This window comes from Mauremys reevesii, linkage group 2, assembly GCF_016161935.1.
Source record: "Mauremys reevesii isolate NIE-2019 linkage group 2, ASM1616193v1, whole genome shotgun sequence".
NCBI lineage: Eukaryota > Metazoa > Chordata > Testudines > Geoemydidae > Mauremys > Mauremys reevesii.
This window is the reverse complement of record NC_052624.1, coordinates 247,352,942-247,368,361: the sequence shown is the minus strand read 5'-3', so window position 1 is coordinate 247,368,361 and position 15,420 is coordinate 247,352,942. Positions and strand designations below refer to the sequence as shown.

The 15,420-nt window shown below is 44.6% G+C and overlaps 1 protein-coding gene across 2 annotated transcripts in view; it reads right to left on the bottom strand.

The window, feature by feature from the left end:
* CPQ (carboxypeptidase Q) overlaps positions 1 to 15,420 on the bottom strand; it is a 248,519-nt gene that overhangs the window by 169,224 nt on the left and 63,875 nt on the right. For both annotated transcript variants that reach the window (XM_039527638.1, XM_039527636.1), the window contains exon 5: positions 11,829 to 12,036. In XM_039527638.1, the coding sequence (XP_039383572.1) occupies positions 11,829 to 12,036 (208 nt within the window). The remainder of the gene's footprint in view (positions 1 to 11,828; positions 12,037 to 15,420) is intronic.

Sequence of the window (15,420 nt, the reverse complement as noted above, 5' to 3'; positions counted from 1 at the left end):
AGTGATCCATCCCATCACCCATTCCCAGCTTCTGGCATACAGAGGCTAGGGACACCACGTTACCAGCTTGCTTACTTAACTGCTGCAGCACAAGACTTTGCATTGCTTTCAAGCTATAGTGAACATTTTTAGAAGATTCATTTGGTTCTTAGCATTTAGCTGTTACATAGACCTTTCCATTTTTTGAATGCCTGAAAAGCTCTCAGCTTTGTCCCCCACTAACTGCTCACAAAGGGATCATTAGATAAAATTATGATATCATATGGTGTAAATCTTTTCTTCCTGCAGAAAAGAAGGATTTTTCTTTCAACTTTGTGCTTGATCTTATTTTTATCAACCAGCATAAATATCACTGAAACACTGCAACTGCTGAGAGATGTTGTTTATCTAGATAATATTTTAAAACTTATATTTTCCTCGAGATTTGTAGATTACTGTAAGTTACAAATTTTTTCCCAACCCTATTTTTTAAGGAGTGTTTTTGCCACAAAATACCCACTGACAGCTGATAAATCCTGCATTAGGTTTCCTGTACACTCACTTTGCTGTACATGTTTATAATTTTTGAACCTTACATTAGCCTATTAATCATTGCACAGTTGAGCTACTCAAAGGGCAAAACAAGTCAACATTTGGTCTCTCCAAAAAGCCAAATACTGTTTATTGATTTAAGTCAATATTTGTTTACATGAAAAGGTTTAGTTTTTTCCAATTTTTTTTTTGTTACTGTTGGCCCAGGGTATCCACCTTTGAAAGTCTTCTGAAGTTTTGACAATTTGGTGACGAAAGTTGCTACAGGCAGAAAGGCTGATTGTTGAAGAGAGAGAGACTCAACATTTTTGTAAACAAAGTTTCCTACACATTGCAGCAACTTTCTGCTAAGGTCAAGTCTAATCCCCACCAAGTTACAAAACCCCCTTTCATTTCTATGAGATCATGATTTGGCCCTGATGCATCAGTGTGGGGATATGCTTGGAGCCCTACTTTAGAGACAGAACTACCATGCAGTGTGGTAGTACACACCAAATAACCAACTGCAAGCTCATCCAAGAGGGGCAGGGAAACCTGGCAGTGGCAAACAGTAACCATTGTTTCCTACCCACCCATTAACTGTCTCCCCAAAAAACCCACATGCATCCACTGCTGAAAGTAGAGCAGAGACAAACCCTTCTCCCCCACCCTGCAAAAGCCCACCTGCCCTTGTGATCCCTGATCAGTGGAACCCTTCAGGGAGCAATCTAGCACCTACTTGCCCTAAATGGACCAAGGAAGAGCTGAGGAGCTGCAGAGGAAGAAAAACTGGAAAAAGAAAACATTGATTTAACTCCACATTGGGATTTTACTAAGTCTCTCTTTATCTTGCTACTCTTTAATAAGGAGCCTTAGTAATCTTAAAGTGTTGCTCTACCACAGAGTACTGATTTTAAACCCATGATTATTATTCTGTGTTAATATTGCATTATCACTTAAAAGCCACAGTGTTCTAGGCACTGTACAAACATATAATAAATGACAGCCTCTAGCTCAATGAGCTTACAGTTTGAAAGACACAATTCTGCTTTGTGAATTGCTACTCCTCTATTCATCTGGGACCACTAAAATATTGCCACTATTAATATCATCACAGGAAAAGCAGGCAAGTGGATTTTCTACATGGGCTAGCAGATTTTCAGGATGATTTTGAAAGTCTGCTATAATTCCATTTATTAGCCATTAATACATATATATATATTTTTAATATTATGGGCAAAGATGTAGATATTCCAGCTCACAAAGTTAGTGAGATTAGCATGGCATTGTACGAGTCGCATAAGTGCAGGGCCTCCCTTTCAATACTGAGGAGAAATCTGTCACTAATTTTTCTCCTGTAGCCACCAGCCCTCCCAATGTGCTGCTCCCTTCACTGATGTAGCATTTCCCATTAATCAGTAAGGAAAAGCAACACAACTTGAACGGACAATGGTCCTGACACTGATGGACGCATTACCTCTTGTCAAGCAGAGCTCATTCAGCACAGCTCATCAGGAGAATGGACAAAAAGGGGTGCAAGAGGTGGGTAAGAGAAAAAACAGGAGGAGGAGATGGAGACAGAAAATGCATCTTGGCTAGTACACTAACTCTTGTCAGTCACAGACAAGGAGAGCAGATTCAGGCATCAGGAAATGGCAGGAATGACAGGCTAGGCCCAAACCACCTATCTTAAAACAGGAAAACAGATTTAAAAAAAATAGCACTGAAGGTAAATGAGGAAAGAAAAGAAAGGACAGCCTCATTCCTTTTCACATTCAAATGCCCAGTCGAAAAGGGACTATGGTGGCTCTGGGCAATTAGAAGTCTGGTTGGCAGCGCAGGCAGGCTCCCTACCTGGCTCCACGTGACTCCCGGGAAGCTGCCAGCATCTCCCTCTGGGTCCAAGGCGGAGGGATGGCCACAGGGGTTCCGCATGCTGCTCCCGTCTCCAGCAGCATCCATTGGCCAGGAACCGCGGCCAATGGGAGCTGAAGGCACAACCCTATCAGGCACGGGCAGTGCGCAGAGCCACGTGGTCGCACCTCCGCCTAGGAGCCAGAGAGAGAAGTTGCTGTTTCCTGTGAGCCACCTGAGGTAAGCGCCGCCCATAGCCTACACCCCCTCCCATGCCCCAGCCCTGAGCCCCCTTCTGCACCCAAACCAACTCACCCCGGAGCCCACAGCCCGAGCCCAGAGCCCATATCCCCTCCCACACTTCAACCCCCAGCATCAGCCCAGAGCCACCTCCCATGCGCCAACCCCCTCCCCCAACCTGGAGCCCTCTCCTGCACCCCAAACCCCTCATCTCCGGCCCCACCCCAGAGCCTGCACCCCCACCCAGAGCACTCACCCCCTCCCACACTCCAACCCAGAGCCCCCTCCATCACCTCAACACCTCATCTCCAGCCCCACCCCAGAGCTTGCAGCCAGAGCCTTCACTCATTCTTGCACCCCAACTCCCTGCCCCAGCCCGGTGAAAATGAGTGAGTGAGTGAGCGAGGGTGGGGAAGAGCGCAAGATGGAGGGAGGGGGGATGGAGTGAGTGGAGGCATGGCCTCAGAAAAGGGGTGGGGCAAGAGTGTTCGTTTTCTGCAACTAGAAAGTTGGCAACCTTAGCTGTATCCCCCATTATTTTGGTGTTCGATTGAACAACAAAAATTAGCTTCCAATACTCTTTGGAGAAATCAGATAAGATACCATTGAAGATATAACATTTGTTTTGCTATTGTTTAAAAAAAAGGAATTTTCGGTAAAATATTAAGTCAAATCTCTATTAGTTAGCCATTTACTTAAGTTCTAACAATAGGTTCTGCTTAAAATGTGTTTTCTAATATTATTTTAGTTATCACCATAGTCTCAGAGATTCCACGGTGACAGAAACAATGAGCATATTTAACTCATCATGAAGGACACACACAGTTTATTTTCGAGGCAGCATTTTAAACAGAGTTTCACCTTGTGACAGTATCCTGAATTAGCAGACAGGGGCGGCTCTAGCAATTTCGCCACCCCAAGCATGGCGGCACGCCGCGGGGGGCGCTCTGCCGGTCGCCGGTCCCGCGGCTCCGGTGGACCTCCTGCAGATGTGCCTGCGGAGGGTCCGCTGGTCCCGCGGCTCTGGTGGACCTCCTGCAGGCGCGCCTGCAGATACTCCACCAAAGCCGCGGGACCAGTGGACCCTCCGCAGGCACGCCTGCGGGAGGTCCACCGGAGCCGCCTGCCGCCCTCCCGGCGACTGGCAGCGCACCCCCCGCGGCATGCCGCCCCAAGCACGCACTTGGCGTGTTGAGGCCTGGAGCCGCCCCTGTTAGCAAAGTTATAGACAAGCTTGGCTCCTTGTATAGAGCATGGAGCTCAAAGACTCCAGCAGAGGAATGTCTAGCCATCTTCTGGCTTGCGCTCAGTTTTTCTATGGATAGTTGTTATAATAAAAAATCATGTTTGCACTTCTGTATTTACAACTGCCCAATCTTTGTGAAAAAACTTTCAGGAACTATGATGTCAGCAGCATTTGTGCAGAAGACATGTATGCTAGCATTGGCCTTCTGGCGTTTCTTGAGCTTTTTTTTTTTCCGTAAGTATCAGAAACGGTAGAGTCTGCATACTTCCTGAATCAGTGTGATAGAACGTGCAGAATGAGATCTCTTTTGATAAATTAGTTATTGATCAAATGAGCAACTAGACCAGAGGTTCTCAAACTGCGGATCGGAACCCCTCATGGGGTTGCAAGGTTATTACATGGGAGTCGTGAGCTGCCAGCCTCCACCCCAAATCCAGCTTTGCATTCAGCATTTATAATGGTGTTAAATGTGTGTGTGCATATATATAAAGTGGTTTTTAATTTATAAGGGGGGGGTGTCGCGCTCAGAGGCTTGCTATGTGAAAGGGGTCACCAGTACAAAAGTTTGAGAGCCACTGAACTAGACAGAAGAATAAGTGTATTGTAATGCTTTGGGTACACTTCAGCCAAAAAGAAGCCAATGTTACAAACTGAAACTCCTCTCACTTTCATAAGTTTCAGGTACCTCTTCAAGGAAACCTCCTGGAAAGGATTTAATAACTACAATCTGAGTAGGCAAAACCTGTGTCCAACTTCAAATGAAGCCCCAATTATGTAATTAGCTTCACGTAAGCAGACCCCTTCTCAAAACCACACTGAGTCAGTGAGGTTCTGCATGGGTTCAGAGGTCCATCTTCATGGTTCTCTGTGCAGGGCTGGGATCTGGGCCTGTATATTTAGAAATCAGCTCAGCTGTCAGATTGTGGGTCATCCAACCATCTGTGGATTTTACTCTGCGAAGCATTTTCCAGGCAGCAAGCTCATCAATGATGTATTGAGCTTTTTAAAATGTTATGCTTAAAGTCAAAATGTATCTGTCACCTTTTCTCTGCATGCCTCAATTTGCTTGCCTTGCAAGTGTTTCATCATGACTGTTGTGATGCCCTCTGAGCCTGTGTTTCAGTGTATTATCAAGTTTTGAGCTCATCTTTAGCAAGATCTGCCTCCTAGCTAGTAAACAGCTCCACATGTATGGTGACAAATACTGCAACCGTCTGTAGTATCTTTGGGGGAAAATATTGTATTACGTTTATGAATGGTTTATATATCAGCTATTGTATGCAACTCCCAGGGGCTGGTTTGCCACAGCTTCTCCAGGAACTAAAAATGGGATGGGTGGTATATTTAGTAATGCAAATCACTCAGGCTGTAAACACCTCAAGAGAGGTACCACCCTCTGAGTGGTTTTGCATATACTGGTTAAAACAAGGTTTTCCAGAGACTAACAGACAAAGAAAGGGCTTTTTGTACAAATAGCCCGAGTTTAAATTAATTCAGTGCCTTCTTTCTGATCCAGAAAACGGATAGGACCTTCTGTTCAAGGGGGGCTCCCAACCCTTGTGGAAGAGTTGGAAAGACTTTGGCCTACTAGAGCCCCATAAGACTCATGAGTGACCTCTGGTAAGCTTGTAGCATGTGTGTAGCATGTGTGTAGCAACTTTTATTCTTTATCTGTTTTCTCTGTAATGCTTTTACCTTAAGAATAAATGTGCTTGCTTAGAAAGAGCTGTGCAGTCACTTGTAACAGCTGGCAATAAAGTGGTCATAGCTCTCAGAGAAAGAGCAATGCACAATAACTGGCTTTTGGCAGACTGGCTTGTTGGAGATAGCACAGTGGAGGTCAGGGGGCTGTGCAGCCTTAAAACGGTCAGAAGGAAGTGGTACAAAGGTCCTTGCCCACAGACAGGTGACCGCTGGAGATCTGCGACCTGACTAGGCATTCCTGGAGTGGACCACAGAGGGGGATACAGTTGCAGTTACTCTGAAACTGTGACGCATATCTCCTCTCTGTTTCATAGCCTGAACAAATTCAAACATGGAAGCCTCTCACCAAATACCATGACTGGACACTGTACATTCAAATAACCCAATTGCTATGTAAGGTTACCATAAAATGGTCCATATTAGCTCTACTCCGCCCTGGTGCTCAGTGCTATCCCACATATATTACTAATAATGTGGTTATTTTTAAAAAAAATCATATTTTGTGGATAAATGTTTGACAAATTCAAACCACCTTCCTCACAAACCTAATGAGAACATATAATAGGCACTGGATGTGATTCCAAAAAGTGGTGAGGATCTGCTAAATCAATATATATTTTGCCTGCTCCATCAACCTGAAAAAGTTCTCCAGAGGATACATAGTTGTTTTCACATGGAATAAAATTTGGCAAAGGTAGGTATGGAAGAGGTCTGCATTTTCTGTTCTAGTATAGGTCACCTTTGATGGTCATCACAGCTGCTTATGTAGCAGTCCCTGGAATCTTCCTATTGTCACAGCAATTTAAGTGCATTTCATGTTAGTTTAATTATTCTCTCACATCTGTATAATCTCTGTTAAAATCTATCATGGCACATTTTTTCTTTTTGAAACCAAGTATTTCATAATAAGGTTATTGGAATAATTCTGTCTTTATGCAAGTCATATCTCATTTGTTTATACTTGTATTAGTTTCCTTACATTCTAACAAAATACTGGAGCAGGGGTGGGCAGACTTTTTGGACCGAGGACCACATTGGGGTTGCAAAACTGTATGGAGAGCTGGGTAGCGAAGGCTGTGCCTCCCTAAACAGCCTGGCCCCGGTCCCCATCCAACCCCTACCGCTTCTCACCCCCGACTGCTCCCCTCAGAATTCCCAACTCCTCCTTGTCTTCTAACCGCCCCCTCCCGGGACCCCCCGCACCTAACTGCCCCCCAGGACCCCACCCCCATCCAACCCCCCCACCCCCTATCCCCTGATTGCCCATCCCCTATCCACACCCCCGCCCCCTGACAGGCCCCCCAGGACTCCCACGCTTATCCAACTGCCCCCCAGTCCCAGACCGCCCACCCCCCACAACGTATGACCCATACAACAGCCCCCTGCTCCCATCCCCTGGGATTCCCTGCCCCTTATCCAACCCCCCGGCCCCCGCCCCCGCCCCCGTACCCATCCCCACAGAGCAGCATGTCTGGCCACCGTGCCACCCAGATGGAGCCAGACACGCTGCCGCGCTGTCCTGCAGGAGCGGGCAGCCCCGCCACCCAGAGCACTGCCCATGCAGCAGCATGCCTGCGGGGGAGGGGGGACAGCAGGGGAGGGGCCAGGGGCTAGCCTCCCTGGCCGGAAGCTCAAGGGTCAGGCAGAAAAGTCCCATGGGCCAGATGTGGCCTGCGGGCCTTAGTTTGCCCACCTCTGTACTAGAGAGACAAGGTAGGTGAGGTAATATCTTTTATTGGACCAACTTCTGTTGGTGAAAGAGACAAGCTTTCGAGCTTTCACCATCAGAAGTTGGGCCAATAAAATATATTACCTCACACACCTTCTCTCACCAATATCCTATCCTGAGACCCACATTGCTACAACACCACAGACAAAATACCCAGTACTAGTCATTTATCACATTATAAAAAAACCAAAAACACACAGTGATTTTTCTAAGAGACAAAGAAAAGCTGATGATCAAGCTGTTGAATGATTAAGGAAACAGAAATATGCCTGATTTAGACCGGTGTAACTGCAAGCAGAATTTGACCTGATGTCTAGCATAGGAAGGTCTACCGCACAGGACCATCTCTCACTAGGTTATTTAAACTTCTTTTAAAAAAATATTGTTTTACAGTATTAACAGGGATGGAAATGAGAGAATGGGAGCACTCAGCAAGAGAGAATATAAGATGGATGAAGAGTATTGTAGGGCTTTGTAAGTAATTACAAGAAACTTGACTTCAGTGCAGGAGAGAAGGGTGTTGCAGTCAGACTGGTGAGCTAAGATTATCTTAGTGGGTGCATTTTGTATGAACGGTAAAGGGATGGCGGCTGTTGAGTGACAAGGAAGAGGCTACAGAGATCCTGACTCAAAAGGAGGGTGTGGATCTGAATTTTAATTGCATAGACAGAGAAAACAATTGATCACAGAAAGATTTTTTAGGAAGAACTGGCAAGGTATGGACATTTCCTGAATGTGGGGCAACAAGAATGGGAGTGGAAGATGACCCCAAGTTACAGGCCTGGGTGATAGGCAGGACTGTGGTGTGCATAAACAATGACAAAGAAGTGATGGGGTGTTCCTTTCCCCCTGTTTTCTCTTATGCTGAAGACAGTGTAAGTTGACCTCTTGTACTACTATTAATTTATGGTGACTGTTTCAAAGCATCAACATTTTAAAACTTTTATATATATATAAAATAAACCTAATGCTGCCATCTTTATACATCACAAAGGAGCAGTAAAGGACACAGCACATGTAAATGCCTCTTAGCAGCCTAAAATCTTTTTGATTCAAAAACAAAATTGCTTCAGCAAGTGTGTTAGTGGACTGAAAGTTTAAAAAAGGGTGTGGGTTTTTTTAATACATTCACTGGCTTTGCCAGGCTTGGGCCGCTGCAGCAGCTCGGAAGGCGGCTCCTCCCTGCCGAGCCAGGGCACGGCTTTTTGGCGCCCCCAACCACTTGGCGCCCTAGGCGACCGCCTAGTTCACCTAGTGGTTGCACTGGCCCTGGGCCCCAGAACTGACACACATGGTGGTAGCCGGGTGATAATATAGTGTTTACCAGTGCCCATCCAGCCTTCATAAAGAAGAGCTTTTATTCAGAACAAACTCATTACAGAGAAAACATCTCTTAAACAATGAACAGTCTAGACTCATGCTAAGCTTACCAGGTATTATCCATCATGCACATGGGACCCTGGCAGTTCTGTACACAAGCCTGTCAGTTCTTTGTTCCAGAGTGAGTCTGCCCTGAGCCAGGTCAGGCTGACCCTTTATACACAGTTTTTGACATCTTTTTCTCCCAGGCCTTCTGACCTAGGTAAAACCAATCTCTGCCACTTTCCCCAGGGACCAAAGCTTTAAAGGGCTGGGTATCTGCATAACTGGCATTGGGAATTTGTAATAATTACCCTCTTCCTCTGCCCAGTGATTCTATAGGAAATCCACTCAGAGAGCCAGGAACACAAAGATATATTACACTTATTGATACAGTAGTCCATGAATTTCTTGTGTGTCCATAGCATCTGGCACATCTCAATACATTAGTCATTAAAGCTTCCATGCTGCCAAGGTCTCACATCTGTCTTAGCTTTCTCACAGTTAAGGTGTTAATGAAGCCCTGGACTTGTCTTTCTCTGCACAGATGAGCATTTTAAGTGTGAAACTCTCATTTTTAGAAAAAAAATCTCCAGGTAAAATCTGAAATTCTATTAACAATTAGGAAACTAAAGAAACAAGTACAAAACATCCACTTGAGCACTTTAAGAAAGTAAAGTTCTACCAACATATACATACTTTTTTTAACATTAAAAATTGATTTTTAAGTCATGGATTGTTGTTTTTTTAAAGTTAGTCAGATTCAGGATTATAAAACCTATTTATAGGAGACCAAAATAATTACATTAGTTGTTAACATTTACTTCATCCTCCTGATGTCATTTTAGGGCTATATGACTGCCCATGAATATAAAAACAACATGCCTTTATTCTCCTTAAACATACAAAATTATGTATTCTTAAAATCATTGACAATTTGCCTTATATTGCCACCAGAGAAGTATTTTATATTGGTTGTTACAGGAATATTTATGGTAGCATCAGGGATGTGAAAAGCTCTTAAAAGCAATCACACAAGATCTGGAGTGGTGACAATGATGAAAACATTTTGAAAGAATGAAAAAGCACTGGAGGCAGAGTTGGGAACAAATAGTTTCTAAACCAAACACCCACTTGAAACTGGACAACTTAACATGTTACAAGGAAGCGCCTGCCTGCAAAACCATGTAAAGTAAAAGGCGAAATGTGAGTCAGTCACACACACACACACACACACACACACCCTCCCTCCCTCTGCTGGTTTTACACTCACTAGGCTGCTGTGTTTGGAGACCACCTCATTAGGCCCCCTGCGCTTTAAGCCTCCTGAGTCTGAAGAAGAGAGTCCAGGCACTGTCTCTTACCAGGGTCTCTAGGCATACTGCCAGAGAACAGATCTCTGTTTTAGGGTGACTGTAGTGGGGTGGTTACCCCACTCCTGCCCTAAAAGGCTTACAACAGCCCTGGGAGAGGGCTGTGGCAGGGAAAGCAGCTAATAGGCTGACTGGGGAAGCAGCCGCAGCTGAGCCACACCCCAATAAGGCCTCAGCTGGCCCTATATAAGAGGCTGGGAGCCAGGAGCTCAGCAGTTTCTCTCTAGCTGTAGAGGGAGACAGGCCTGGCTGTAGGGAGCTAAACACAGGGTACTTGAGTGGAGCAGGGCTGGGGAAAGACAGAGGATCTGTGGCCTAGGCATAAGGCAACAGGTACTGGGGGTTGCTGAGGACAGGCCAGGGGTAGGCAAAGGCAGCAGGTCCAAACCCAAACTTGCTGGTGATGAGTAGGCTGATACTACAGTCTGCCCCAGGGCATGGGGGCTAAATGATGACTGGCATTAGCCTTCTACTGAGGCTGGGTGGGGGTTCTCTGAGGAGGGGAGACCCTGAGACTGAGGGGTGTATGGCCAGGGGGCAGCACCCCAGATAATGGGGCAGTGTGTCCGAGAGGGACACAGGGGGCCAAGAAGCAGCAGGACACTGGCCTACAGAGGGTGCTCTGTGCTGGAAAGAGCTAATTCCCTGAGATGACCAGCAGGAGGTGCCGCAGGGGTGAGTCCTGCATTGCTACAGTGACAATATGTCCTGCTTTGGCTGGGACAGTCCCATTTTTAAGGGCAGTCCCAGGCATCTCAAAGTTGTCAAGAGCAAAGGAGACAAATGCCCACTTTTGCCAAAAAAAAGTGGGGTACGGGAAGAACATGCGTAGGGGTGAGCAGCGATGCCAGCCCCACATGGAGGGAGGAGGCAGGCAGGGTTTGGGCGAGCAGCAAGGCCAGCCCCAGTGTTTGGGAAATATGATCACCCTGTCTGACTAGCACCCCTTTCTAAGAGCTGAGGCCCTGTGGTCCAGTTACTCTGCTCTGAGTTACGCTGGCTCCCCAGACGCTCCCCAGTGGCTTAAGCACACCATCTCTCAACTGCAGCCCTGTGGATGCTCCAGGTTCATAGCTGAACTCTTCTGGGATACACAACAGCCTAAGCAGACAGATCTTCCATAGGATTCTAAGGCAAATTACCCTTTACTTTAGCAGCACAAGAAAGATACAGATCTATACACAATAATAAACATGCCTGTACATATTTCCCAGCCTCAGCTTTCTCGCCATGTGGAAGAATTCTTTAGGTTTCGGATAGAGTCCTCTCAGGGGTCCAGAATCACCCCTCCTGTAGTTCTCTAAATCATAGAGCCTCTCCCCGCCCCTCTCTCTGACCCCTGCAATCCATGCACATGCTTCCTCTAAAATGGCAGGTGAGGGACCCTTTCTTTTATAACCTTCTGTTCCCTTTGGCAGTAACATAACAATCAGGCTTATTAGGGGAACAAAGTCCCGCACCCGGTGATCCCTTGTTCAGTGCCCCTCCCCACCCCCCAGGGTTCAGACTTGAAAAACTGGCTTGCCCTAGGCAGCAGCCATCGATTTGTCCAAGGGTGCTCCATTTGAATGGACAATCACAATTTAACAACCCTCTGTTAGCCCTGTGCAAGAATTTCTCCTGTTACCCACTGTGGGTTTTAGCTCAATATGGAGAAACAAAGACAGCTGAGAAGGCAAAGACAAGTTTACAATCCAAATAGAGTTTGCCCCCTGACACTGATGTTTACAGAGTTAATAATCTCAATCAGAATTCATAAGTGGTACCGTGTCAGATTTCCCAAATTGTCACGTACAGAGTAAAACATTCCTACCTATTAATAGAAAAGGAAGCAATGGATCTGATAAGGGATGCCACCGCTCCAACTTTACCAGCTTCAACCGCTCCCAGTAATCTGTATTTGACAGTTTCTTTATAATTGATGAAAGGCTGGTTGTAAACTACAATCTTCCCCTTGGCGTCTTGAGCTCTTTTGTGCAGTTCATCAAAAGAGGTGACCACTAGGACTTCAGCAGTAATTCCTAGAAGTAAACATCACAGTAGTTTTAGATATGTTATCCTATCACCAGCCCCAAGCCACTTTGGCACATACAAAAATACACGTCATGTACAGCATGTGTAATGCAAATCAAGAAGAGGAGGTCAAACATGAAAACCTCTTACTGGAAAAGATAGCATGTGAAGTACTTCCTCAGAGAAGGTTATTCAACATGTATAACCATGTCCTTAGTATAAATCAGGCTATCAGCTGATGTTAAAATTGAAACTGAAGGCAAAGGAAGATGTGAGAAAAAGACTTTTTCCAAATAGGCTTTAATGCAGGAATGCAATTATTTAAAGTGCAAAAAACATTTTGAAAGACTTTCTATGGCATTTATAAAACAGATATTTAATCTTCTCTTGTAATTGTTCTGATATGTTGCTAAACAACTTAGGCTGACATCACACATATGAAAATACATAGGTTCGGAATGCTACACTTAGAAACTGATGCATTCCATGAATCAGGCTTTTCACAAATGGTTAATGTGAATATTTACAATTCTTGAAGACAAACTGGCTGTAAAACCCTGTGTAATATATTTAAAATAAAAAACACTTCCTATGCTTAATTTACAGTACAAGTTAATTGCATCACAGAGGAAAAATTACCATATTTTTCAAATGAAATATTTTGTAAACATTTTGAATTTGCTATAATCCTATTGCCTTGTCTAGGAAACAAAGGAATTTAAAAGTAAGTAGGTTCTCCCATACCACAGAAAGTTTCCCACATCTCAGAAAATTCATTTGGAGATTACCCTTAAATGTTGATTTCCCACTGCATACATACAAAGCCATGACAAAATATTTCCATCGGTAAGAATCGATATTTACAGGTAGGCAAAGAAAGAAAAATGCTGCTTGAAAACCAGGGGCGGCTCTAGAAATTAGGCTGCCCCAGGCAGCGCGGTGTGCTGCGCCGCCCTTCCTCGTCGGTCCTGGGCGGTCCCCCCTCCCCCGCGCTCCGGTTGAGCTCCCAGCGGCAGGTCACGGGCCGGCGGAGCGCACCTGCCGCAGGCATGTGAGTTCGGCTCCACCGGGGACAGCGACACAGCCGCGGGGACCGGCTGCGGCGGGCCGCGGCCGGCGTTCGTCGAGCGCCTGCGCGGCGCCATGAGCCGCCCGCCAGCGAGCGCCCAGCCGAGCCGCGGATGCCGCGGCCTGCAGCCGTCCGTCGCCCCGCCCGTGACCCGGGTCCGGTCTCCCTCCGGGCATGACTGCTGGCCCAGGTCCACTGGCCCAGCCCCCCTGCCCAGCCTGCCCTCCCCGCCTGCCTGTTGAAAACTCAGTCAAATCCAGTGATTAGACTTTTTGGATTAAGTTTGTTACAAATGACTAATGAATGAATAGTAAGAATGGGTATGATGTCTTGATTTAAGGATATTTACTTTGTATATTTTGACATGCTATGTTGACAATTTGTGTTCATAACAGTTTTAATAAAGGTTTAATTTTTCGAATCTCAATGTCTATTGCCATTAAATAAATGTCTGACCCTCCCATAATTTCCCGTAACTGTGAAAACTGGGGGGGGGATCAAAATCTAAAAAAAGATGCTTAAAAATGAACAGATAATATCTGTCAAAATTATTTAAAAAGTTGAATTCTACAAAGCCTAATGGATTTCTTAGCTTTTGAGAAATCATTCACAAAATTTGACCACAATGCATAAGACCCAATCCTGTGGATTGGTTAAAGCGATAAGTGGAAACTGTTTAACAACCAGGACCAGATTTTGCTACTAAATATAGAAGCAGTATGGATGCCTGGAGTTTTAGTGCTGTACATTTGACCAAAAAGCCGTAAAACACATCAGTAAAAACCGAAAGTAATAACAAATGCTTGGCCAGCTTGGTTTGTTCCACAAGTTATTGAAAAATTTAAAAAAAGCTGGGTATCCTTGTAAGTCTTAAATAGCTCACTATAAAACATTATTAAAATGTTATTTGGGAAAGATTTTAAGTTAATTGGATATGCTAAATAATTCTTAATACTGCTATCTGATGCGTATTGCTAGACTCTCACTCAGCATCGACTTATCCAAGTCAAATGCTCACTTTATGGTTTTGGGGGGTTGTTTATTTAAGATCAAAACAGTATAAATTGCCTTCCAAACATGAAAGAAAATGTTTCACATCAAAAAGTCTGTTTCTTAAAATACAGTTGTAAGAATACAGGCAACTATATGGCGGGGGGAGGTGGGAACCACCACCATGAGTTTTAGCTGCAGAACTACCCTCATGTAAAAGGTGTGAAAATTTTAATTGGCTAGCTGTTCAAACTTCCAGCTTTACAGAAAGGGCGACGGCAGGCCAAACCAAAGTATTATCTTCAAATTTACTGAAGTTATAGTTGGCTTGTAGGTGAAGTGTACTGATAGGCTCCAGCTGATTCTAATGAACAACAGATTTAACTGTATACCTAAGGAATGTCCCAATGACAGGATCATTCTAAAGTCTGGAACTGTGCCACTGGAAATAAAGCCAGGTATCTGCAAAATTTCATTTTCCACTAGAAAAATCAAGGTCACAGCAGGCTGGTACTGCAATCCGCACTTCATATTAGCTTTTGTAACAGACGAGAGAAAATGACACCATCTAACTCACCCCAATGCTCCACTTAGATGCCATACCAAGCATTAGAACGACATGCAACGTATTACTGATTGCTCATCAAGGGAAGCAAGGAATGGAACTGCTCTTGGCATTGCCTTACTGCATTAATGAACAAAAATATCATGTCTGATTTTTTTTTTTAAGGAAAGGTACTTGCTATCTCTAGCAACCTATAACTCCCCAAGTAAATTCATGCAGAATTATCTTTATGATAAGCTAGGTATCAAGGAGCTTTGAACTGTGGAGTCTTAATTTTTTATTCCCAAGAAAGAGAATGCAGAATGACAAACTTAATTCTCTAGCCTTATACTTCCACTTTTGATTGTTCACAAATAGATTTGCTTTATTTAGCCTGTGACAAAATAAAACAAAGGTTCTCTTTGCATGTTTAACTTAATGGCAGCATGATATACATAAAGTATCAATTACTGTACTTTCCACAGTAAAACCCAACTTCACTCCTGTGTAGCTGCCGACTAATTCAGTGTCTCATTAGCATATTTAGATCACATTCTATAGCATATCAGTCGTATCTATTAACAAGGTAATAGGAGCATTTCACTAAAAGAGACAATAGGGTTTCAGCTGTGAAGGTAGCAATGAGACCAAAGGCCAAGTAGTTCATCCCAAACAGGAGCAAGTCTGGATTGCTGCCAAAAAAAATGGGGCACTGCCTCATATTATACCTTACCGAAGCTTTGCATTCTTTGGTAATAAACAGTCCTCCACCCCAAAATCTTAGTGTCT